The following is a 26,762-nucleotide window of genomic DNA, read 5'->3' as shown; positions in this document are numbered from 1 at the left end:
CTCTCTCTCTCTCTCTCTCTCTCTCTCTCTCTCTCTCTCTCTCTCTCTCTCTCTCTCTCTCTCTCTCTCTCTCTCTCTCTCTCTCTCTCTCTCTCTCTCTCTCTCTCTCTCTCCCTCCCTCCCTCCCTCCCTCCCTCCCTCCAACACTTTGAGATATCAGCTGATGTAAGAAGGGCTATATAAATAAATTTGATTTGTCGTTCAGTGCTCGTAGCCCAGATGAAACGGTGGGTTCTCTTGTCTTCATAATCATCTGTGTACCTCTGGTCCACAGTTCCCTGGCTAGAGAGACATCAGTTAGGAATAAATCATTAGGAATAAGAGTTGGTAACAGACTAACAGTCTACTTATAGTGAGTTGACAAGAAGTATTGCACAATAAAGGGAAATGAAGTGAAAACAGTCTACATTGTTAGAATTAATGTGATTCAAGAATGCCTTAATTACAATGGCACTGATTCCTTCTCTGTTATCCCCATTCATGACAGTTTAAGATGATGCCAGTTTTTCCCATCTATTTGAGACTGATGTCTGTATATTTATCCTGATGCATTTAGCGGGACTTGAGGTGAACTATCCCTTTCTCATACACACCTCCATTTGCCTCTTCATTTTCAGCTGCGTTTAAATCGCTCCCTGGTGCAGCAGTGCCATCCGTTTTAGTCTCATCATCGCTCCCTGGCCCAGCGCTGCAATCCATTTTAGTCTCATCCTCGCCCCCTGGTGCAGCGGTGCCATCCGTTTTAGTCTCATCATCGCCCCCTGGCCCAGCGCTGCAATCCGTTTCAGTCTTATCCTCGCCCCCTGGTGCAGCGGTGCCATCCGTTTTAGTCTCCTCCTCGCCCCCTGGCCCAGCGCTGCAATCCGTTTTAGTCTCATCCTTGCCCTCTGGTCCAGCACTGCCATCCATTTTAGACTCATCACTGCCCCCTGAGGAAACACACAGAGAGGGTAAAACATGTACTACAGCCTCTCTACTGAACCACCAGTGTTTCCCAGACAGTGGTTTCTTAGACAGTGCAAGCTCTCCCACCCACCAAGCAATACCTTTTTCAAACCTGACTTGTTCTAACAATCCTCAACATATTTGATTGTAGAATTCCAGTGAAATGCTCCTTTCACCTCAATCTGTAACCAGGTGTTCATCCAACCTTTTTATGTGAGTAAAGTACAGTCGGATAAAAAAAACATGTCATGACCAGCCTGATGGAAACAGCTAATTTGTCAGTAAACTTTCCAAATGTCGCCAAAACAAAATATGGTAGACAAGGTGGGATCTTTTTGTGTCTGTAAAATTAATTATGTGAGAAATGACAGTGGAAATGATTTCATGCACAAATATTGATATAATAACCATCATGTTGAAGTAAACTTGGAGTCACGTGATGACATGTGTGGTCCTTCCACTGCGACTCAGGAAAACATGCAGTTTACTTGGTTACAGATGAAATAAATGATGAAATTCACAAGGTGGTGAAAGTGCAAGGTGATGAGCTTGATGCTACATTCCAATAAATATTGAGGGTCTTATTCTGGTGACATGATCGATGGTTGGCTGCTGTTTGACAAATAACATTTTTAAAATCGGACACCTTTGTCCATAATAATCTCATCATGTATGCTATGCCCACACACTGTATCTGTGAGCTGTTGGCTACAGCGCACATTTTTTTGTTTTTATGCAGATTTTAGAATATTCGCATGGAAATCTGTCACCAATTGGATGGAAACCTAGCTAGTGTCTTACCTTCTTCAAGTTTTGTCACCGACTTAACACGGTTGGTATTGTTGACAGCCATCCCTGAAGACAGAAGAACAAAGTTTGTCTATAAAGCAACTCCCCCAGTTAAGGGCTGTATGACTCCTATCCTGTATGTGGGTTGTGGAGCTTACAAAGGGGAACTTAGTTCACAGTTGCACCAAATAATATTCCAGCATAACCCTGCTTGGAAGAATCGTCAAAGCTTGATTCTAGCAAAGTTCTGTGGAAGTACCATCTCAGAATGAATCACAAACCACACAAAAAGAATCAATCAATTTCCTCTGATATTCTGAGATATGCAGATACACATCTAATTCTGCTTTTCCTTTATACAGTCTAAAATTAGATCATGATTTCAGGAAATCTAAGATTCTGTAGAAAAATATATGAAATAAAAGTTGCAAGACCACAAGCAATGAACTGTTGAAGATTTCTCCTACATTTACACTCTAAGCTACTTCAATAATGAGGACACAACAGAGAACATCAATAAACAACTGGTGTACTGTACATGTACACCTAAGATCTACTGTAAATACAGGTAGAACAGGGATCATTTCAGAATGACTGTCAGCAAAATGGTGTAGATATTAGTACTACTTGCCCCCACTCACCAATAAGTTCCCACTTACTAACCTTCTATTTTGATAATAAGAATAACTTCACAATACATGATTCCAGTAAGCATAGCATCATACACAGTGACTTCCTGCTTACAGTTATCAACGGAATTCAAATAAAATAGTAATCTAACTTCCTCTGATATTCTGAGATGAGCATCTCAAATCAAATCAAAGTTTATTTGTCACGTGTGCCGAATACAACAGGTGTAGACCTTACAGTGAAATGCTTATTTACAGGCTCTAACCAATAGTGAGAAAAAAAGGTGTGTGTGTGTGTGTAGGTAAGTAAAGAAATAAAACAACAGTAAAAATACATTTGAAAATAACAGTAGCAAGGCTATATACAGACACCGGTTAGTCAGGCTTATTGAGGTAGTATGTACATGTAGGTATGGTTAAAGTGACTATGCATATATGATGAATAGAGAGTAGCAGTAGCGTAAAAGGAGGGGTTGGCGGGAGGTGGGACACAATGCAGATAGCCCGGTTAGCCAATGTGTGGGAGCACTGGTTGGTCGGGCCAATTGAGGTAGTATGTACATGGATGTATGGTTAAAGTGACTATGCATATAAGATAAACAGAGAGTAGCAGCAGAGTAAAAGAGGGGTGGGGGGTGGGGGGGGTGGGGGGGGGCACACAATGCAAATAGTCCGGGTAACCATTGGTTACCTGCATCTATGCGACTTCTAAGGCTACTTCTGCTTTATGACGACAAAACAAGCCCCATCTCTAATCCAGCAACAGTCATATCAAACAAAACAATATGGAAACAGTTCTGAGAACTCAAAATGTCCTGATTGACAACCATGGAGCAGATCAAATAAAGCAGAAGACTCATACTGAAGCACATTAAATAATTGGGTTATGGAACATACAAACTAGCAAGGGGTGGCGGTGACAATCTTTATCCACAGTGTTACCTCTATGGGTGACATTTTGACAGAGTACGAATACATAGATGTGAAGAAAAACCAAACAGGTCATTTCAAATACTCGTCACAGTACATAATTTAAGCACATTTTCCTTGCAGATTCCTACTGCATCATTCACATGTTATATATGCTAGGCCACACACTGCTAACTTTAAACTCACATTAGTAATCACATTCTCATACTGTATGTAGATGTCAATAAAACATGTTCTTCAAATACAGCGGCAAGAAAAAGTATGTGAACCGTTTGGTATTACCTGGATTTCTGCTTAAATTGGTCATAACATTTGATCAGATCTTCATCTAAGTCACAACAATAGACAAACACAGTCTGCTTAAACAACTATACGTTTTCATGTCTTTATTGAACAGACCGTGTAAACATTCACAGTGCAGGATGGGAAAAGTATGTGAACCCTTGGATTTAATAAGTGGTTGACCCTCCTTTGGAAGCAATAACCTCAACCAAACATTTTCTGTAGTTGCGGATCAGACCTGCACAACGGTCAGGAGGAATTTTGGACCATTCCTCTTTACAAAACTGTTTCAGTTCAGCAATATTCTTGTGATGTCTGGTGTGAACCGCTCGAGGTCATGCCACAGCATCGCAATCGGGTTGTGGTCAGGACTCTGACTGGGCCACTCCAGAAGGCGTATTTTCTTCTGTTGAAGCCATTCTGTTGTTGATTTACTTCTGTGTTTTGGGTCGTTGTAATGGAATTTATATGATTAACCTGTTTGGGATAGGGGGCAGTATTTTCACGTCCGGATAAAAAACGTACCCGATTTAATCTGGTTACCACTCCTACCCAGTAACTAGAATATGCATATACTTATTACATATGGATAGAAAACACCCTAAAGTTTCTAAAACTGTTTGAATGGTGTCTGTGAGTATAACAGAACTCATTTGGCAGGCAAAAATCTGAGAAGGTTTCATGCAGGAAGTGGCCTGTCTGACAAGGTGTTGTTGTTCTTGCTTCTGTTTATTGAAGAGTCAGGATCTTAGTTGTAACGTGACATTTCCCACGGCTCCAATAGGCTCTCAGAGCCCGGGAAAAACCTGAACGATGACGAGGCAGCCTCAGGCTGAAACACATTATCGCCTTTTCCAAGTGGCCCATCAGAGGACAATGGAATTAGGCGCGTGCCCGATTCGACCCAGTGATATATTTTCCTTCGGCTGTTTATCTAATTGCAGATTCCCGGTCGGAATATTATCGCTTTTTTACGAGAAAAATGGCATAAAAATTGATTTTAAACAGCGGTTGACATGCTTCGAAGTACGGTAATGAAATATTTAGAAATCTTTTGTCACGAAATGCGCCGCGCGCGCGACCGTTATTTACCATTGGGATAGTGTCTGGGACGCACGAACAAAACGTCGCTGTTGGAACATAACTATGGATTATTTTGGACCAAACCTACATTTGTTATTGAAGTAGAAGTCCTGGGAGTGCATTCTGACGAAGAACAGGAAAGGTAAGACCATTTTTCTTATAGTAAATCTGATATTGGTGAGTGCTAAACCTGCTGGGTGTCTAAATAGCTAGCCCTGTGATGCCGGGCTATGTACTTAGAATATTGCAAAATGTGCTTTCACCGAAAAGCTATTTTAAAATCGGACATATCGAGTGCATAGAGGAGTAATGTATCTATAATTCTTAAAATAATTGTTATGCTTTTTGTGAACGTTTATCGTGAGTAATTTAGTAAATTGTTAGTAAATTAGCCGGAAGTTTGCGGGGGGTATGCTAGTTCTGAACGTCACATGCTAATGTAAAAAGCTGTTTTTTGATAGAAATATGAACTTGATTGAACAAAACATGCATGTATTGTATAACATAATGTCCTAGGTGTGTCATCTGATGAAGATCATCAAAGGTTAGTGCTGCATTTAGCTGTCTTCTGGGTTTTTGTGACATTATATGCTAGCTTGAAAAATGGGTGTCTGATTATTTCTGGCTTGGTACTCTGCTGACATAATCTAATGTTTTGCTTTCGTTGTAAAGCCTTTTTGAAATCGGACAGTGTGGTTAGATTAACGAGAGTCTTGTCTTTAAATAGCTGTAAAATAGTCATATGTTTGAGAAATTGAAGTAATAGGATTTTTAAGGTATTTGAAAATCGCGCCACAGGCTTCAACTGGCTGTTACGTAGGTGGGACGAATTCGTCCCGCCTAGCCCATAGAGGTTAAAGGTTTGACTAAATGATTTCACCCTGAAAATGTATAACCACGTGATTGTAAGATTAATTTACTAATGTGTGTGTGGAAGAATAATTTACTCAAAGCTTAATGATTTAGCAATGTAAGCAAGACATTCAAGGATAAGGGAAACTGTTAACAGAGAGCAGACAACTTGTGACCACGGAGGAACTGATAACAGGAAGAATGTCTCCCCACCCAGGGAGGGGAGAAACCTTGAGGCATACAGTAGATTAGGTACCATGTGCAAGATATGATAGACAATGTATGTGTTGTAGAAAAGTTTGTAAACTGCATCGTCAGTGTTAGAGAAGAGGGGCATTTGTATGACGAAATGTGTAATATAAAAGGCTGTGTGCATTGTATGGATTTTAGAGCTCTCGTAAATAAACGTTCTGATCATTGTAAGCTAGGTCTCAGTCTGTTTCCTTCAACCGGAACCTTACAACTTCTGGTATACAAACTGAGTAGTTGAATTGAAGTTCGGTTTAAGAACATTGATAACTTCATTCCCGTAATAGTCGTTGTCCTGTTCGATCACCCAACTTCTGTTGACCTTCAATTGGTGGACAGATAGCCTAACATTCTCCTGCAAAATGTCTTGATAAACTTTGGAATTCATTTTTCCATACATGATAGCATGCTGGCCCTGAGGCAGCAAAGCAGACCCAAACCATGATGCTCCCTCCACTATACTTTACAGTTGTAATGAGGTTTTGATGTTTGTGTGCTGTGCCTTTTTTTCTCCACAGTGTTGTGTGTTTCTTCCAAACAACTCAACTTTAGTTTAATCTGTCCACAGAATATTTTGCCAGTAGCGCTGTGGAACACACAGCTGCTCTTTTGCGAACTTCAGACGTGCAGCAATGTTTTTTTTGGACAGTAGTGGCTTCTTCCGTGGTGTCCTCCCATGAACACCATTCTTGTTTAGTGTTTTACGTATCATAGACTCGTCAACAGAGATGTTAGAATGCTCCTGAGATTTCTTCAAATCTTTAGCTTACACTCTAGGATTCTTCTTAACCTCATTGAGCATTCCGCGCTGTGCTCTTGCAGTCATCTTTGCAGGATGGCCACTCCTAGGGGGAGTAGCAACAGTGCTGAACTTTCTCCATTTATAGACAATTTGTCTTACCGTGGACTGATGAACATCAAGGCTTTTAGAGATACTTTTATAACGCTTTCCAGCTTTATGCAAGTCAACAATTCTTAATCTTAGGTCTTCTGAGATCTCTTTTGTTCGAGGCATGGATCACATCAGGCAATGCTTCTTGTGAATAGCAAACTCAAATTTTGTGAGTGTTTTGTATAGGGCAGGGCAACTCTAATCAACATCTCCAATCCCATCTCATTGATTGGACTACAGGTTAGCTGACTCCTGACTCCAATTAGCTTTTTGAGAAGTCATTAGCCTAGGGGTTCACATACTTTTTCCAACCTACACTGTGCATTTTTAAAATGATCTATTCAATATAGACAAGAAAAAAACTATTTGTGTGTTAGTTTAAACACGCTTGTGTGTCTATTGTTGTGACTTAGATGAAGGTCAGATCAACTTTTATGACCAATTTATGCAGAAATTCAGGTAATTCCAAAGGGTTCACATACTTTTTCTTGCCAATGTAAATGTCACCACAAATAATATGAGTAACACATTTCTGACAACATCTCCACATATCTGCATTGTCAAAATGGCCCCATAGAAGTACCATGTAAAAGGTGTGTTAGTGTTACTACCTGTGTTAGTGGGCTGATTGTTATTATTCTGATTCATGGAGTAATCTCTAGAAGACTTCTCTCCTACACTACTGTAAACTGTATCCATGGCAACCCCAGAGAGAACCCCTGAAGATCCACGGTTGGTGACCTGAACATCCCCTACAGTGCTGTAAACTGTATCCGGGGCAACATCATCCCGAATGTTGCCTGCATCCCCTGTAAAGTTACACCAGCCATCAACATTGTTTACTGTAAACAGAGTAGAATAGGTTCCTTGAATTTAGGAGGTATTTGCCCTTTAAATTTGCATAAGAGAAAACATGGAAATATTCTGGGTTGTGAAATTACTGCTGTGGACTCTCTCTCTCACACACACATACATGAAACATTTTCTGGAACAGGACAAAAACAACACACATGTCCTGTGCTGTGAGGAAGCATGTGTGTAGTGCATGGAAGTATGTGTATATAGTGCAGTACATGAATAATGTTGTGTTTGTATTACTTTGGGGGCCCTGTCAGCAGGTTGAGTAGGGATCAGAGTCAAGTAAAGGTAAAACTTACCACACATTCCACTACAATACTTTCTCAAAAAGTCGATCCAGGTGTCTTGGGGATATCCTGAGATGAAATAGAAACTCAAAAATGTAAGACATTAACATTTTCATTCAAATGTTCTGTGAAGCAGTGAGTATGAAGAATTGAGACAGGAAGAGACAGAATTATCCTACCTGTCTGTTTCTTCCACACCAAAAATCCTGAGGAGTACAAATATACACATTTTATTTTCCAAGTTGATCCATGGTTGTGTATCTTATGTGTTAGGTTTAACAGAGTGAGAAATAACCCCTAATAAAGTACAAGTCTATGCATTAACCATTCTGTCAGCTGTTGAGTATGACTTCAACCACATTTACATGCTTAAGCTGCAATAAGGAGACATCATTTCTGAGAGCATGCATACAGTACCTGCACAAGGCCGACTTCAAATCAATGTGAAAGTAACCAGTGAATTAAACAGCTGACGACAAATGCAAACTATGCTAGATAAATCCTACACATGCATTGAAATAAAGGCATACATCAAAGGACTTACCCAGGCCTACAATCAACAAGAATGCAAGACAAACTCAAAGAATGACAAAAATCACAAAATATACACATGCTTTTTTAAAGGGAGCTAACATGCTGACCACTCCGCTGGTGTTGCAAAATAAATGTACACATACTGTGCATTCAGAAAGTATTCAGACCCCGTCCCCTTTTTCCACATTTTTCTTACATTATACCCATATTCTAAAATTGATTAAATAAAAAAATGTCCTCATCAATCTACACACAATATCCCATAATAAAATAGCAAAAACAGGTTTAGAAATGTTTGCAAATTTATAATAAAATAAAAAACAGATACCTTATTTACATAAGTATTCAGACCCTTTGCTAAGAGACTCGAAATTGAGCTCAGATGCATCCTGTTTCCATTGATCATCCTTGAGATGTTTCTACAACTTGATTGGAGTCCACCTGTGGTAAATTCAATAGATTGGACATGATTTGGAAAGGCACACACCTGTCTATATAAGGTCCCACAGTTGACAGTGCATGTCAGAGGGAAAACCAAGCCATGAGGTAGAATAATTTGTCTGTAGAGCTCCAAGACAGGATTGTGTCGAGGCACAGATCTGGGGAAGTGTACCAAAGAAATTCAGCAGCATTGAAGGTCCCCCAAAACACAGTGGCCTCCATCATTCTTAAATGGAACAAATTTGGAACCATCAAGATTCTTCCTAGAGCTGGCCGCCCGGCCAAACTGAGCAATCAGGGGAGAAGGGTCTTGGTCAGGGAGGTGACCAAGAACCCAATGGTCACTCTGACAGAGCTCCAGAGTTCCTCTGTGGAGATGGGATAACCTTCCAGAAGGACAACCATCTCATCAGCACTCCATCAATCAGGCCTTTATGATAGAGTGGCGAGACGGAAGCCACTCCTTAATAAAAGGCACATGACAGCCCGCTTGGAGTTTGCCAAAAGGCACCTAAAGGATTCTCAGACCATGAGAAAGAAGATTCTCTGGTCTGATGAAATCAAGACTGAACTCTTTGACCTGACTGCCAAGCGTCGAGTCTGGAGGAAACCTGGCACCATCCCTACGGTGAAACATGGTGGTCGCAGCATCATGCTGTGGGGATGTTTTTCAGCAGCAGGAACTGGGAGACTGGTCAGGATCGAGGGAAAGATTAACGGTGCAAAGTACAGAGAGACCCTTGATGAAAACCCACTTCAGAGTGCTCAGGACCTCAGACTGCGGCGAAGGTTCTCCTTCCAACAGGACAACGACCCCAAACACACAGCCAAGACAATGGAGGAGTGGATTCGGGACATGTCTCTGAATGTCCTTGAGTGGTCCAGCCCAAGCCTGGACTTGAACCCAATCGAACATCTCTGGAGAGACCTGAAAATAGCTGTGCAGTAACGCTCCCCATCCAACCTGGCAGAGCTTGAGAGGATCTGCAGAGAAGAATGGGAGAAACTCCCCAAATACAGGTGTGCCAAGTTTGTAGCATCATAACCAAGAAGACTTAAGGCTGTAATCAATGCCAAAGGTGCTTCAACAAAGTACTGATCTGAATACTTATGTATATGTAATATTTCTTCTTTTTTTTATATATATACATTTGCAAATATACAAAAAAAATCTGTTTTTGCTTTGTCAATATGGGGTATTGTGTGTGTATTGATGAGAGTGGGGGGGGATTATTTAATACATTTTAAAATAAGGCTGTAACGCAACAAAATGTGGAAAAGGTCAAGGGGTCTGAATACTTTCCGAATGCATTGTACATGTTATTTAATCATTTCATCCAGAATGATTGCGCGCGTTAATGAGTGTCTGCGTAGCCAGGTGCTAAAATAGAACTTGCTTCTATTTTTGACGCATTATGTGCTGCAAGTTCCGCCTTTTTCATCTCTTCATTGGTTTTTAGGAGCATTTACCCACGTGGGTGATTGAAAGATGAACTGAGGTCCACACTCCAGTTGCCAACCGCCATACAAAGTCCACAGAAGAAGAAGAAAAGAAGAAGAACTGAAGGAGGAGAGATTACTAGAAACAAAGTAGGTTTCCCCTTTCATCTGTGGATTAATTGTCGGAGTAGAGAAAACACGATTTTGTGTGACTCAAAATGGGTCAAAATTCTACAAAGAGCCATAAAAAAGACATTGTGCATTTCAGGGAACATAACAACACAATGTTTATATCCCAGGACAAATTAGCTAGCAACAGCAAGCTAGCTAGCTAAATATCCATGAATGTTTCATGTGTTTCAACCTGTCCCCAAATTAATATAGCTGGTTCAGAGTTTGTTTTGATATTTCAACCTGAGTGTCCTGATAGCATCTGGTGTGGATGGACAAAATCAACATGGCCTTCTCCTCCAATGGTTTTTGAGAAGGAAGCGAGGAGAGAGGATGCGAGGAGTAAACAATTAAGATTCTACCCACGGCTTAATCTTAGCCGTTTCCTAACATTATATTTTATTGACTTGTGTGTGTTGTGATGTACTTCAAGCATGCCACGATGGCAGGAAGTATTTGCATAAAGTTCAGCTTTCCCAACTTTGGTCCCGCCCTGTTCACGACCCTCGGCCATGCTAGCAACTGTCCCTCACACACTTCGCATCTCTTCCATTGGAAATGAATGGCTATCTGTGGTTTCATGGCCCACATCTTCATCATTGAGGCACTGTGAGCCGTTTATTTCAAGTCATTTTTCTAGTTTGTTTGTAACAAACAGTTTTGTAGTATGTTGACTGTGGCTATGTATTCAGCCTTCATAGCAGACATGAGCTTTCTGTGAAAGTAAAACTTGCCTGTTGAGCCACTCGATTGAAAAAAAACAGGATGGATATATTCTATGAGAAAGGTAAAATAACCTAGCCAGCGATTTCACATCTATGCAATATCCATTGTACTGTTGGGTCCTGAGAATATGAAATATTCTTATTCATGTCACTGAGGGAGAGAGGGTAATGTATAACATTTACATTATGTCAGGATATGTTATTGTTAGCCATCAGAGATCCTATGGGTGGGGTCTTCTGGGAGGAGAAGAGACACAGTCTGGGACCAGTCACCATGACAGGCGTAAGTTGGGGAGGAGTGAGCACTTTGGGGCAGAGGTCAGGTCAGATGAAGTGAGGAAGAACAGATATCACTAAGGTTCTGTCTAGCAACAGAGATGCATTGGCTGTTCAGAAGTGTAGGAGGAGACTCAGCATAGGAAAAAGGATTAAATATCAGTGCTTGTGTGAATATGTCTTTGTCTAATGCAGCTGTATTGATCCTCTGGGATGAATAAACTTGGTTTAAGCTTTCATAGTGTCCGTCGAATTTTTACTCTGAGAATTAGAACCTAACAGTACGATAAACATATTTTAGGTTAACACAAAGTAATTACCATCCTTTTTGCTTATTAATTCAGATTAGACTAATCCATACTGTGCACTGTCCAAATTGGTGCCTCACTGTAACACATTATGAAGACTGTGACCTACAGCAGGTGGTGCATCTAACCCCTTGTCTTGACTGTAACAGTAGCCTGAACACTACTGTAAATACAGGTAGAACAGGTATCCCCTTCAGGGGGTATAGCTCACTGTTGTTGCTGCTGTTAAGTCAATCTGTGCTTCAGAACTTTGCACATGTACAGTGTTCTGTTACTATAGATGTGCTGTTCTTACCTGTTATGACGGCAACAAGCACTACAATGGTAACGACAACACCACCAACAACAGCACCGGTATTGGAACGCTCTGAAATGAAAACACATTTTGTATTGATACTTTGACTGGAGTTGATCAGGTATTCAGCATAGTTCCACACTCAAAATGTCCTACAATACTAGCAGTGTTACTGACATATCAATACATAAGACTGTAACACACTTATGAGGCGGCAGGGTAGCCTAGTGGTTAGAGTGTTGGACTAGGAACCGAAAGGTTGCAAGATGGAATCCCTGAGCTGACAAGGTACAAAATCTGTCGTTCTGCCCCTGAACAAGGCAGTTAACCCACTGTTCCTAGGCTGTCATTGAAAATAAGAATTTGTTCTTAACTGACTTGCCTAGTTAAATAAATGAGTGTCCACTCACCTGGACCAAACACCTCTCCAAACACCTCACTGACTTCCTCACTAACAGCATTCTTCATCTTGCAGGTGTAATTGTAACCATTGTTTGATTTGCCAGTGTCACTCTTAGAGACAGTAAGCTGTTTGCCTACAACCTCCCATGCCCCCTCTCCCTCTTTCCATCTGTAGGTGACTGGTTCAGCATCAGTGGTGTCACCTTCACAGGTCAGAGTGCAGGAGGTTTTGTTGGTGTTACAGGAAGAAGTGATTGTGGGTTTGGGGACAGCCTCTGTAAGTAGAGGAAAGAAACAGGAATAATTTGGGGAAATGCTTGCAATACATAACCTGCTGTTTCATATAGAGGCATACACACACACACACACACACACACACACACACACACACACACTTACTGAAAACAGATAGCTTATATGTCTTGTCAGGCAGTTTGCTGTTGAACTCCACAGAATAAACTCCACTGTCTGTTTTCATCAATCCACTGATTCTCAGCTCTCCAGTAGTCTGGTCCAGGGTTGTACGGTTTTTGAAGGCAGCATAGATGTCCAGACCACCAAAATCCTTGTCCCACTCTGCCACCTTGTTCTTCCCATGCTTCCATGCGATGCTTGTGATGGGGTCAGTCACTGTGGACTTATCTGGTTTCAACACCAGCTCACCTCCCACTTTAAGAGAAAGATCATCTAGGAAAGCAGACATTTCATACATGTATCAGAGTATCAATGTATCCAGGGTAACACATTATGGTTGGGGTATAAATATGTAGTCCTAACCCTATTGGCATTGAAAGAGACATTATCATCTACCTTTACTGTTTATATCTAGAATTCTGCTTGCTGGGTGTATCTGGTCTATGTAGTCTGAACACTTTGACTAGTATGTTCCCCCTCACCACCACCACTGGAACAGAAATGTATCTAGACTACACCATAGACTAAAGTCTTTGTCTACACCCTGTTCACTATTATATCACTAGCTAGGTTTCCATCCAATTTACGACTGATTTCCATGATATTATTCTAAAATCTGCATGAAACAATACGCACATTTTCCCACCAGAGAGATGTTTCCATCAGACAGACTTTTTGAGAATTAAAGGCTGTGTGTGATGACGTAGTGCACATGAGTGTATGGAACTCCCTAACATCTTATATAGCGCAAGTTAACAGCAAACCTGGTTTAAAAACAACACATAAAGCTACACCTCACGGCACAACGCCTCTCCCCCATGTGACCTACCTGTATGTATGTACTGACATGTATGTGTAACTGATAGATGCACACACACACTACATGTTCATGTTTTTAAATGTATGTAAATTGTAAAGTATTTTGTCTATAATGTCGCCATTGGCGTCGGCTAATTCCTACTCTGGTCTTGGCACCTGCGTTCTAGCTAACAGCTCTCAGATACAGTGCAGGTAGGCGTACTGGTAGGCTAGTCTACATGATTAGATTATTATGGCAGTCATGTATCAATAATCATGTCACCAGAATAAGACCCTCAATATTTATTGGAAAGGAGCATTAAGATTGCGTGCACTTTCACCACCCTGGGAAGTTCATCATAACTTATTTCCAGATAACTTAGCGGGGCATCTGGGGGTCCCTACATTTGTTGGGGCATCTAAAGCCAATTTCCTGCATTTTTAAACAATCCACTATGCCGTCTCTATTTAGAACAAAAAGAAAGCACAAATGCCCACAATCATCAAGCTAGGTAAGAAATCATTATTAAATATGTTTAAGTGATTCATATGACTAAACTTGATCGAAGGTAATTCAATAATAAATATTGTGTAGCACCTTTAACCAATATCCTAACAAATGAACAACTCTTGACCCCACCAGCCCGACCCCCACCACTCTGGTCAATAACTCAACTCTCTCCAAACACAAGTTCCTTCCCAGTTCCGACCTTTAATTTGCTTTGTTCACAAAAAAACACACATACAGTCTATCCATCCTTCTATCCATAGCTTAATGTGTTTCTCTGTAACGACAGATTCATGCCCTGTTCAAGCTGGGCCCTCTCGTTCCCTTTGCAGCCAAGGTACAACATAGACATGGATGGAACACTGGTCACTCTAATAATGTTTACATACTGTTTTACCCACTACATATGTATATACTGTATTCTAGTTAAGGCCATCCTATTCAACTATTGCTGTACATAAACTATTCTATCCTACGTAGTCTTCACATACAGTGCATTCGGAAAGTATTCAGACCCCTTGACTTTTTCCCCATTTTGTTGCGTTACAGCCTTATTCTAAAAGGGATTCAATATTTTTTTCCTTCAATCTACACACAATACCCCAGAATGACAAAGGAAAAACAGGTTTTTTGAATATTTTGCGAATTCATTAAAAGTAAAAAACTGGAATATCACATTTACATAAGTATTCAGACCCTTTACTTAGTACTTTGTTGAAGCATATTTGGCAGCGATTACAGCCTCGAGTCTTCTTGGGTATGACGCTACAAGCTTGGCACACCTGTATTTGGGGAGTTTCTCCCATTCTTCTCTGAAGATAACCTCAAGCTCTGTCAGGTGGTATGGGGAGCATCGCTGCACAGCTATTTTCAGGTCTCTCCAGAGATGTTTGATCAGGTTCAAGTCCAGGTTCTGGCTGGGCCATTCAAGGACATTCAGAGACTCCTGCATTGTCTTGGCTGTGTGCTTAGGGTCGTTGTCCTGTTGGAAGGTGAACCTTCGCCCCAGTCTGAGGTCCTGAGCGCTCTGGAGCAGGTTTTCATCAAGGATCTCTCTATACTTTCCTCCCTATATCTTTCCCTTAATCCTGATTAGTCTCCCTGTCCCTGCCGCTGAAAAACATCCCCACAGCATGATGCTACCACCACAATGCTTCACCGTAGGGTTGGTGCCAGGTTTCCTCAAGATGTGACGCTTGGCATTCAGGTCAAATAGTTCAATCTTGATTTCATCAGACCAGAGAATCTTGTTTCTCATGATCTGAGAGTCCTTTAGGTGCATTTTGGGAAACTCCAAGTGGGCTGTCGTGTGCCTTTTACTGAGGAGTGGCTTCTGTCTGGCCACTCTACAATAAAGGCCTGATTGGTGGAGTGCTACAGAGATGGTTGTCCTTCTGGAAAGTTCTCCCATCTCCACAGAGGAACTCTGTCAGAGTGTTCACATCCCTGACCAAGGCTCTTCTCCCCCGATTGCCGGGCGGAAGAGTCTTGGTGGTTCCAAACTTCTTCCATTTAAGAATAATGGAGGCCACTGTGTTCTTGGGGACCTTCAATGCTACAGAAATGTTTGGTACCCTTCCCCAGATCTGTGCCCTGACACAATCTTGCCCTGGAGTTATACAGACAATTCCTTTGACCTCATGGCTTGGTTTTTGGTCTGTCATTCACTGCCAACTGTGGGACCTTATATAGACAGGTGTGTGCCTTTCCAAATCATGTCCAATCAGTTGAATTTACCACAGGTGGACTCCAATCAAGTTGTAGAAACATCTCGAGGATGATCAATGGAAACAGGATGTACCTGAGCTCAATTTCGAGTCTCATAGCAAAGGGTCTGAATACTTATGTAAATAAGTATATACGTTTTTTTTTTACATACATTTCTAAAAACCTGTTTTCACTTTGTCATTATGGGGTTTTGTGTGTAGATTGATGAGGATTTTTTGTTATTTAATCCATTTTATAATAAGGCTGTAATGTAACAAAATGTGGAAAAAGTCTGAATACTTTCCGAATGCAGTGTACACCTCAAATATACATTAACACACAGAAATAGAAAATCCTCCATATAATTAATTTCATAGGACTAATAGTACTGTAGATCTCTTTTTACTTGGTCACAATATAGCTGGGTCCCCTCTTCCTGTCCCTAGGGCTCCACCCCCCTGCAGTGCCCCAACCCAACACACCCCACTCAGCTTTAGGATCTTAGTGAAACATATATTATTAGTTTTGGGTGTGTTAGACCAAGACCAGAGTGACCACCCACAGGACTGCAGACCCCCAGCAGCTAGGGATTGCCTAAATAGCCATCTCCCCTGGCAGGGGCATGTTTTCAATACAGACTCCTTTAGTCGTACTGAATTCCATATAAGGCATCCAGACCTTATGAAAGTTGCCCAGTATACCCTTAATCTGGTAATAGATCAAAGCTAGTGATGCATAACCAACTTTCCAATTAATGGCAATACATTTCTTATCCGCTATAAATGCAGTTACTTCAGATAAGTCTCCAATATTAAAGCAAACAAAAACAGGGCGAAGGGAGAATCTGTAGGACTGCTGGATGAAAGAACATACTCTTTGTCAGAATTCAGCCAGCCTTCACAAGACCATAACATATGTCAATATGCCCCCTTTTGTGTTTTACAGCTCCAGCAGAGGAATGACATTTCCGAGTGCATGTTATTCAGTTACACTGGCATATAGTACATTCTGTGGGTGGTCTTAAACTGCAGTAATTTATATCTGAGATGATATGAACATGACTGGGCATTCAAACATATCTGCATCCATTCATCATCATCATCAATAGCTTCTACCAGGTCTTCCTCACATTTTTGTTTTACATGTTTTGTGTATCGGGAAAAGCCTCTATCAACCCATGATACAGTTAGGAAATCAACTTCGGAGGTTTGTCAGACTGCCTTAAAATAGCATCTGGGTTGTCCAGTGTTTGCTGCACAGAGAGTGTTGTATCTGCAAACATTCACCTGAGATCCATCACAGACTGGTCTTCCCTGACTGCCTGACCCACCATCTGATCCTCCTAAGATGAGGCATGACAAAGAATTACCTTGGTGTACATTTATACAATATATCATCCAAGAATAGAATCAATGGTTCATTAATTGAAATGATCATTATTCCCAGATCCCAGACTGTAGCTGTAAGCTTAAACTGCTGTCCTGTAGCTACTGTAGGTCTACCCATCAATTCAAGATGGAACTTTGTATCATTCATTGATATTGTTAATATACTGCTAAATTCCCCTGAGCTCCGTAGACTAGTCTTCCCTGGCTGTCTGACCCTGCTGGGACCCCTGTCACCATCTGATCCTGCTAAGACATGATGAGCATAGTGTTGTGTACTGACTGTGTACTAGAGGGCTGCTTTCCCGCGGGATGTCTGCGGGTTCCGACAGAGATCATTGCGGCTCGGTCTGCAGGTGGGAGCGGGTGGTAAAACAGATTACTTTTGGATGAAAACACTGTATTTAGGTTGTCCCACAGATTATTTGGAAACGGTCCTCTTTCTGCTTTGTATGTGTTAGCCTACCTATTGTATTAAAATCACATCTTTTTTGCATGATTCACACACTTAGAATTCGCTGCTTCAACTTCAGTAGTCTACTTCTCCTAGTTGGGCCTGAGAGTTCAAGTGTGTCTAGTATGTGTGGACTCATTGAGATAGAGTTGGCTGCCTACATGAGCGGAAAACCACGTGGCAGTAAACTTAAATATGAAACTAGCTGAAATATGATTAGACTGTAATTTACTACAGTGTCTGCAAATAAATATTGATATTGGAAAGAAGTGGAGGGTCCAACGCAAGTCAAAGTGGAATCAAAACATTTAATCATTGAAAAGGAAAAAGGTACAACACACACATAGGTTAGGCTACTATGGTGAGCGAGCGTTGTGTCTTTTTAATAAGTATTGATTAGCCATTTATTTGTCTCTGCATGCAAATCATCCTCCTAAAAGGCAGGCTATATCCTATAGGCCTATGCATAACGTAGCAAGTGTCGTTGTCATCATTCTTGCTGCCTCCAGTTCAGTAGCCATACCTGCACTATCAAGTGCGCGTGTTGTCTCAAGTAAATAGAGTAGGCTATAGCCTACGCATGGGCAGAGAAGCACAGGGAATTTACACTACATGACCATAAGTATGTGGACACCTACTTGTCGAACATCTCATTCCAAAATCATGGGCATTAATAAGGAGTTGGTCCCCCCTTTGCTGCTATAACAGCCTCCACTCTTCTGGGAAGGCTTTCCTCTAGATGATGGAACATTGTTGTGGGGACTTGCTTCCATTCAGCCACAAGAGCATTAGTGAGGTCGGGCACTGATGTTGGGTGATTAGGCCTGGCTCGTAGTCGGCATTCCAATTCTCATGGTGTTTGATGGGGTTGAGGTCAGGACTCTGTGTAGGCCAGTCAAGTTCTTCCACACCGATCTTGACAAACCATTTATGTATGGAACTCACTTTGTGCACAGGGGCATTGTCATGCTGAAACAGGAAAGGGCTTTCCCCAAACTGTTGCCACAAAGTTGGAAGCACAGAAACGTCTAGAATGTCATTGAATGCTGTCGCGTTAAGATTTCCCTTCACTGGAACTAAGGGGCCTAGCCCAAACAATGAAAACGCCCCAGACCATTATTCCTCCTCCACCAAACTTTACAGTTGGCACTATGCATTCAGGCAGTTAGAGTTCTCCTGGCATCCACAAAACCCAGATTTGTCCATCAGACTGTCAGATGGTGAAGCATGATTCATCACTTCAGAGAACACGTTTCCACTGCTCCAGAGTCCAATGGCGGCGAGCTTTACACCACTCCAGCTGACGATTGGAATTGCGCATGGTGATCTTAGGCTTGTGTGCGGCTGCTCGGTCATGGAAATCCATTGCATGAAGCTCCCGACGAACAGTTATTCCCAGCAAACGCAAATCGTTTGGGCTCCCGAGTGGCGCAGTGGTCTAAGGCACTGCATCTCAGTGCTAGAGGCGTCACTTCAGACCTTGGTTCTATCCCGGGCTGTATCACAACTGGCGGTGATTGAGAGTCCCATAGGGTGGTGCACAATTGTCCCAGCGTCGTCTGGGTTAGGGGAGGGTTTGGCTGGGGTAGGCCATCATTGTAAAATAAGAATTTGTTCTTAACTGACTTGCCTAGTTAAATAAAGGTGAAATAAAAAAAATTAAAAAATTGTGCCGATGTTGCTTCCAGAGGTAGTTGGAACTTGGTAGTGAGTGTTGCAACAGAGGACAGACAATCCCGCTCTGTGAGCTTGTGTGGCCTACCTCTTCGCGGCTGAGCTGTTGTTGCTCCTAGATGTTTCCACTTCACACTAATAACAGCACTTACAATTGACCAGGGCAGCTCTAGCAGGGTGGGAAATTTGACGAACTGACTTGTTGGAAAAGTGACATCCTATCACGGTGCCACGTTGAAAGTCACTGAGCTCTTCAGTACAGGCCATTCTACTGCCAATGTTTGTCTGTGGAGATTGCATGGCTGCGTGCTCGATTTTATACACCTGGCAGAAACGGGTGTGGCTGAAATAGCTAAATCCACTAATTTGAAGGGGTGTCCACATACACTACATGGCCTATGATTAACCTCTCTAGGGCCAGTGGGACGATTTCGTCCCACCTACGTAACAGCCAGTGGAATCCCGTGGCGCGTTATTCAAATACCTTAGAAATGCTATTACTTCAATTTCTCAAACATATGACTATTTTACACCATTTTAAAGACAAGACTCTCGTTAATCTAACCACACTGTCCAATTTCAAAAAGGCTTTACAACGAAAGCAAAACATTAGATTATGTCAGCAGAGTACCCAGCCAGAAATAATCAGACACCCATTTTTCAAGCTAGCATATAATGTCACATAAACCCAAACCACAGCTAAATGCAGCACTAACCTTTGATGATCTTCATCAGATGACAATCCTAGGACATTATGTTATACAATACATGCATGTTTTGTTCAATCAAGTTCATATTTATATCAAAAACCAGCTTTTTACATTAGCATGTGACGTTCAGAACTAGCATACCCCCCGCAAACTTCCGGTGAATTTACTAAATTACTCACGATAAACGTTCACAAAAAACATAACAATTATTTTAAGAATTATAGATACAGAACTCCTCTATGCACTCGCTATGTCCGATTTTAAAATAGCTTTTCGGTGAAAGCACATTTTGCAATATTCTAAGTAGATAGCCCGGCATCACAGGGCTAGGTATTTAGACACCCACCAAGTTTAGCCCTCACCAAAGTCAGATTTACTATAAGAAAAATGTTATTACCTTTGCTGTTCTTCGTCAGAATGCACTCCCAGGACTTCTACTTCAATAACAAATGTTGGTTTGGTTCAAAATAATCCATAGTTATATCCAAATAGCGGCGTTTTGTTCGTGCGTTCAAGACACTATCCGAAAGGGTAAAGAAGGGTGACGCGCCCGACGCGTTTCGTGACAAAAAAATTCTAAATATTCCATTACCGTACTTCGAAGCATGTCAACCGCTGTTTAAAATCAATTGTTATGCCATTTTTCTCGTAAAAAAGTGATAATATTCCGACCGGGAAACCGTGTTTTAGTACAAAGAGAGAGAAAATAAAAACATGGGGTCGCCTCGTGCAGGCGCCTCAGTCTCATTGTCCTCTGATAGACCACTTACCAAAGGCGCTAATGTTTTTCAGCCAGGGGCTGCAAAGACGTCATTCAGCTTTTTCCCGGGTTCTGAGAGCCTATGGGAGCCGTAGGAAGTGTCACGTTACAGTAAAGATCGTAAGTTTTCAATAAAAAGAGGCAAGAAGCCCAAGGAATGGTCAGAGAGGGCACTTCCTGTACAGAATCTTCTCAGGTTTTTGCCTGCCATATGAGTTCTGTTATACTCACAGACACCATTCAAACAGTTTTAGAAACTTTAGGGTGTTTTCTATCCAAAGCCAATAATTATATGCATATTCTAGTTTCTGGGCAGTAGTAATAACCAGATTAAATCGGGTACGTTTTTTATCCGGCCGTGCAAATACTGCCCCCTAGCCCCAACAGGTTAAGCTATAGTTTACTACATTGCCTAGAAAGGCCTTAATATTGATCACCCATATTTCTCCTTCTGAAAATCCTCCCACTCCTATAAGGTAGGCTATAATAGCTCAAGAGAAAGTGCAAGTCTCTCCAACTCTGCTCTCTTCAAGCTACATCTAGCATATACCCCAGTAATACAGATAGCCTAATATAAGGGCCATGTGAGAATCTCTGGTAATTTAACCTATTTCACACAGAATACTGCTCGTATTTCTGTGTGTTTATTATATTATAATTAAGTCTATGATTTGATAGAGCAGTCTGACTGAGCGGTGGTAGGCACCAGCAGGCTCGTAAGCATTCATTCAAACAGCACTTTCGTGCATTTTGCCAGCAGCTTTCGCAATGCATTAAGCTGTTTATGACTTCAAGCCTGTCAACTCCCAAGATTAGGCTGGTGTAACCGATGTGAAATGGCTAGCTAGTTAGCGGGTGCGCGCTAATAGCGTTTCACACGTCACTTGCTCTGAGACTTGGAGTGGTTGTTCCCCTTGCTCTGCATGGGTAACGCTGCTTCGAGGGTGGCTGTATTCGATGTGTTCCTGGTAAGAGCCCAGGTAGAAGCGAGGAGAGGGACAGAAGCTATACTGTTACACTGGCAATACTAAAGTGCCTATAAGAACATCCAATAGTCAAAGGTATATGAAATACAAATCGTATAGAGAGAAATAGTCCTATAATTCCTATAATAAGTACAACCTAAAACTTCTTACCTGGGAATATTGAAGACTCATGTTAAAAGGAACCACCAGCTTTCATATGTTCCCATGTTCTGAGCAAGGCACTTAAACGTTAGCTTTCTTACATGGCACATATTGCACTTTTACTTTCTTCTCCAACACTTTGTTTTTGCATTATTTAAACCAAATTGAACATGTTTCATTATTTATTGGAGGCTAAATTGATTTTATTGATGTATTATATTAAGTTAAAATAAGTGTTCATTCAGTATTGTTGTAATTGTCATTATTACAAATAAATAAACAAATCAGCCGATTAATCGGCATTGGCTTTATTCGGTCCTCCAATAACTGGTATCGGTATCGGCGTTGAAAAATCATAATCGGTCGACCTCTAGTACACAGGCACTCACGTGCTCCCTCAACGTGATCAAGACAGAAACCAGACACATGCTCATTGCTCATGGAGCACTCCACACAAATAACAAGGAAAAGATTGACAAAACTCATAATGGTTATGAAATAAAACAAAACTTGTTTCTCACAAGTGTAGCAGGTTGTGAATTCTGCAAACAATGTTTCCACCCCGAGAATGGTAAATTACTGTATTTAATGCATGCATTAACATAAATGTATGTAACCAAATGAAGAGAGATTAACGGTACATTTACTAGGCCTACTGGTGACATGTGTAATGGGGAATTGATAAAAAATAAACAATCAAACGGCAAACAATTCACATAATGAAACAATCGATGGGCAAGGATTGGCGGGAGAGCTGAGTGCATTCTGTAGAGAAACACGCCCTTCCCCTTCTTGTTGCAACATAAAAGATTATACTCAAGACACATTATCTTCACACATATTTTAGATTCTTTAAAAATATATATTTTTATTTAACTTTTATTTAACTAGGCAAGTCAGTTAAGAACAAATTCTTATTGACGGCCAAAACTCAGTCATCTAGACATATTTCCACACCCGCTGCCCAAATTGTGGGAAAAGGAAAAGGCCTATGCACTAGTGATTTGAAACAATCCACAGCTATTTTTTTTAAGAAGCTAATGATCCTCTGTGGCTAAGTCATGCTCTCTGGTGAAGTATTTTAATGATCCTCTGTGGCTAAGTCATGCTCTCTGGTGAAGTATTTTAATGATCCTCTGTGGCTAAGTCAAGCTCTCTGGTAAAGTATCTTAATGATCCTCTGCGGCTAAGTCATGCTCTCTGGTGAAGTATTTTAATGATCCTCTGTGGCTAAGTCAAGCTCTCTGGTAAAGTATCTTAATGATCCTCTGTGGCTAAGTCAAGCTCTCTGGTAAAGTATCTTAATGATCCTCTGTGGCTAAGTCATGCTCTCTGGTGAAGTATTTTAATGATCCTCTGTGGCTAAGTCATGCTCTCTGGTGAAGTAATCCTCTGTGGCTAAGTCATGCTCTCTGGTATAGTATTTTTGAATGTTTTTATTTAGGCAGGAGTAATTATATAGGAGTAATTGTATAATTTTGGCAAAACAATTATCAATTTACTTTAGGGGAAGCCAGCATCCTAACTTTATATAATGATGAGATACTCATGTCTCTGCGCTAACGATGGGAGTCATTGTCCCAAAGGCGGGAAGGCAGGCAACAAGGTTATATCTGCTTATTCTGGACTGATTTTGGCGAGAGTGAGCCCTCTCACTTCGCCACTTCCTCTCTGCTGAAACATGCCATACTCTTTTGGTACAGATGTTATCAGATACATTGTCTACAAATACTGAGACAGAGGGGTGCCGTTTCGCTTGCTCGGATGCTTTATCTGAGATTGATGGGTCTTTCTGTTGATGTGCATCTCAGTCAAATAAATGACAAATATTTCAATATTTTATTTGGAGGGGCAAGAAGGTAGCCCCCCTAAGGCCCGGCCATATCACCACCCCTGCCATGATCATGCAGACCCTTCTGTAGGTTTACGCCTTGGTCAGGCCAGGGCTGTGTTTCAAACTCATAAAAGACACACCCTCCTCCACTTGCCCTCGCCTTATGCCCTTGGGGGAATCCCTGTCACCATCTTGGACATCGGTCCAAACGATTAGCCAAACAAGAGAAGTTCCCAATGTAAGCCCATCAGCCCTCGTTTTTGATTGAGTTTGCGAGTGTACAATTATGTTCACGTCGGGGCCTGAAACACCCCATAATTCAATTCGCAATGAATGTACATCCACTAAGAAAAGTCAGCCGAAACTTACAACATACAAGTGTAAGTAAAAACGAATGCGAAAAGGTTTGAAATTGTGCTACTAATGCACATGACAGCACAAACATGTCTCGTAAAAGTAATGAGGTTTTTGTTTGGTTAGCTTTTGGAAATTGTGGAAATAAAACATTTTCCTTCAGAAGTTCCAGCAAGGCAGGCTATCATTAGTTAGCTAACTAATTTGCTAGCTATCATACAGGGGGAGTATATTAATAATGATACAGTTAATATGAGCAGACATGCAATCATAATTGACTGTAGCGCATATAAAGCACCCACAAACTACCAATGGCTGAAAACACAATCATCCGGGATGAACGAGTGACAAATTTCCGGGCAAGTGCAGTCCATTTAAAATCATTCCTTCCTCCCTTGCCCCTTGCCCTGCAAGTGTATACACGTCAGACGTCATGATACGTCAACAGAAGTGTCCACTTAATTTGAGGGCTGAGGGGATAGGGTATGTCTTTAAGTGTTTGGAATTCAGCCCAAGACTTAATATTTGATTACTTCCTGTATTGTGTGTGTGTGTGTGTGTGTGTGTGTGTGTGTGTGTGTGTCGAAAAATAATAAGGGTGCGGTCCTTATTTCTCATCGAAACCCGCATAGACTTCGTTTAAAACCATTCTGACTTTACATGTTGAAAATCACTATGAAGAGCGTGTTTAGGCTATTGTCAATAATGTCGCTATAAAAGCTTCTTGTTTCAGATTGCCATGTTTTTTTAATTGATGTGAATAACACTTGGTCGGCTTCGCGTGTTCTTGAAGTTGCAACGCACATTGTGTTCATAAGGCACATTATTACATATCCTATACCTATTGTTCATGATAGTCAAACATTATGTGATAATATCGTAGGCTGTACAGGAAGCACACTATAGCACACAAGTAACATTACAAATATTAAGTAGGCCAAAAACTACGTTCGGCCTTGCCAATCGGTTCAACTTACCTCCGGAAACCACCTTTTGCGCCAGACAAATCCAAAAGTACAATCCGATGAGCGTTAGTTTGGGCATATTTGCTAATTCGTTTGTTTGTTTTGATAATAAATAAAAGTTAATTAAAATTATATATGCCAAAACATTGTGTGGTTCAAACCCTAGCCTACTTCTGTTATTTTATTTCCTAAGGCAGAGAAAGTGAAAGTAAACTGTGGTTTAGTTCCTCCCTATTCATGACCTCTTGGTGGAAAATAAAATAAAGTACCAATTGACTTGTAAATGACATTTAATAGCTGCAACTAAATAATATTTTATAACAAACACATTGCATTATGTTTATATGTTATAATAAGTTTAATAATCTTTTTTTTTTTTTTTAACCAGTTCTGAAATATACCTTCCTGTAGTCGTACCCATGCCTGGTCTTTGGCGCCTCCCTGTGTGTATAATTGGCTGCAACCGTTCATCCATTGGCCCATATGGATGCACACAGGCATTGACAATATGAAATATTTTCCTCAAAACATAAACTCAGCAAAAAAATAAACGTCCTCTCACTGTCAACTGCGTTTATTTTCAGCAAACTTAACATGTGTAAATATTTGTATGAATATAACAAGATTCAACAACTGAGACATACACTGAACAAGTTCCACAGACATGTGACTAACAGAAATGGAATAATGTGTCCCTGAACAAAGCAGGGGTCAAAATCAAAAGTAACAGTCAGTATCTGGTGTGGCCACCAGCTGCATTAAGTATTGCAGTGCATCTCCTCCTCACGGACTGCACCAGATTTGCCAGTTATTGCTGTGAGATGTTACCCCACTCTTCCACCAAGGCACCTGCGAGTTCCGGGACATTTCTGGGGGGAATGGCCCTAGCCCTCACCCTCCGATCCAACAGGTCCCAGACGTGCTCAATGGGATTGAGATCCCGGCTCTTCGCTGGCCATGGCAAAACACTGACATTCCTGTCTTGCAGGAAATCACGCACAGAACGAGCAGTATGGCTGGTGGCATTGTCATGCTGGAGGGTCATGTCAGGATGAGCCTGCAGGAAGGGTACCACATGAGGGAGGAGGATGTCTTCCCTGTAATGCACAGCATTGAGATAGCCTGCAATGACAACAAGCTCAGTACGATGATGCTGTGACACACCACCCCAGACCATGATGGACCCTCCACCTCCAAATCAATCCCGCTCCAGAGTACAGGCCTCGGTGTAACGCTCATTCCTTCGACGATAAACGCGAATCCGACCATCACCCATGGTGAGTCAAAACCGCGACTCGTCAGCGAAGAGCACTTTTTGCCAGTCCTGTCTGATCCAGCGACGGTGGGTTTGTGCCCATAGGCAACATTGTTGCCAGTGATGTCTGGTGAGGACCTGCCTTACAAAAGGCCTACAAGCGCTCAGTCCAGCCTCTCTCAGCCTATTGCGGACAGTCTGAGCACTGATGGAGGGATTGTGCATTCCTGGTGTAACTCGGGCAGTTGTTGTTGCCATCCTGTTCCTGTCCCGCAGGTGTGATGTTCAGATGTACCGATCCTGTGCAGGTGTTGTTACACGTGGTCTGCCACTGCGAGGACGATCAGCTGTCCAACCTGTCTCCCTGTAGCACTGTCTTAGGCGTCTCACAGTACAGACATTGCAATTTATTGCCCTGGCCACATCTGC

General features: G+C 41.5%; 1 protein-coding gene across 5 annotated transcripts in view; it reads right to left on the bottom strand.

The window, feature by feature from the left end:
- LOC106592084 (uncharacterized) overlaps window positions 1-25,315 on the bottom strand; it is a 143,219-nt gene extending 117,904 nt beyond the window's left edge. For 2 of the 5 annotated variants that reach the window (XM_082962952.1, XM_082962953.1), the window contains exons 1-9: window positions 25,091-25,315; window positions 12,788-13,075; window positions 12,397-12,663; window positions 11,987-12,058; window positions 7,976-8,002; window positions 7,809-7,865; window positions 7,263-7,460; window positions 1,747-1,800; window positions 594-929 (exon numbers count right to left, since the gene is read on the bottom strand). In XM_082962952.1, the coding sequence (XP_082819078.1) occupies window positions 594-929; window positions 1,747-1,800; window positions 7,263-7,460; window positions 7,809-7,865; window positions 7,976-8,002; window positions 11,987-12,058; window positions 12,397-12,663; window positions 12,788-13,075; window positions 25,091-25,157 (1,366 nt within the window). In that variant the 5' untranslated portion in view covers window positions 25,158-25,315. The remainder of the gene's footprint in view (window positions 1-593; window positions 930-1,746; window positions 1,801-7,262; window positions 7,461-7,808; window positions 7,866-7,975; window positions 8,003-11,986; window positions 12,059-12,396; window positions 12,664-12,787; window positions 13,076-25,090) is intronic. The other 3 variants (XM_082962957.1, XM_082962954.1, XM_082962958.1) reach the window with 3 other exon arrangements.
- Between the last annotated feature and the right edge of the window lie 1,447 nt (window positions 25,316-26,762).

This window comes from Salmo salar, chromosome 16 (genome assembly GCF_965601325.2).
Source record: "Salmo salar chromosome 16, fSalSal1, whole genome shotgun sequence".
NCBI lineage: Eukaryota > Metazoa > Chordata > Actinopteri > Salmoniformes > Salmonidae > Salmo > Salmo salar.
This window is presented reverse-complemented; position numbering and strand designations above follow the sequence as displayed.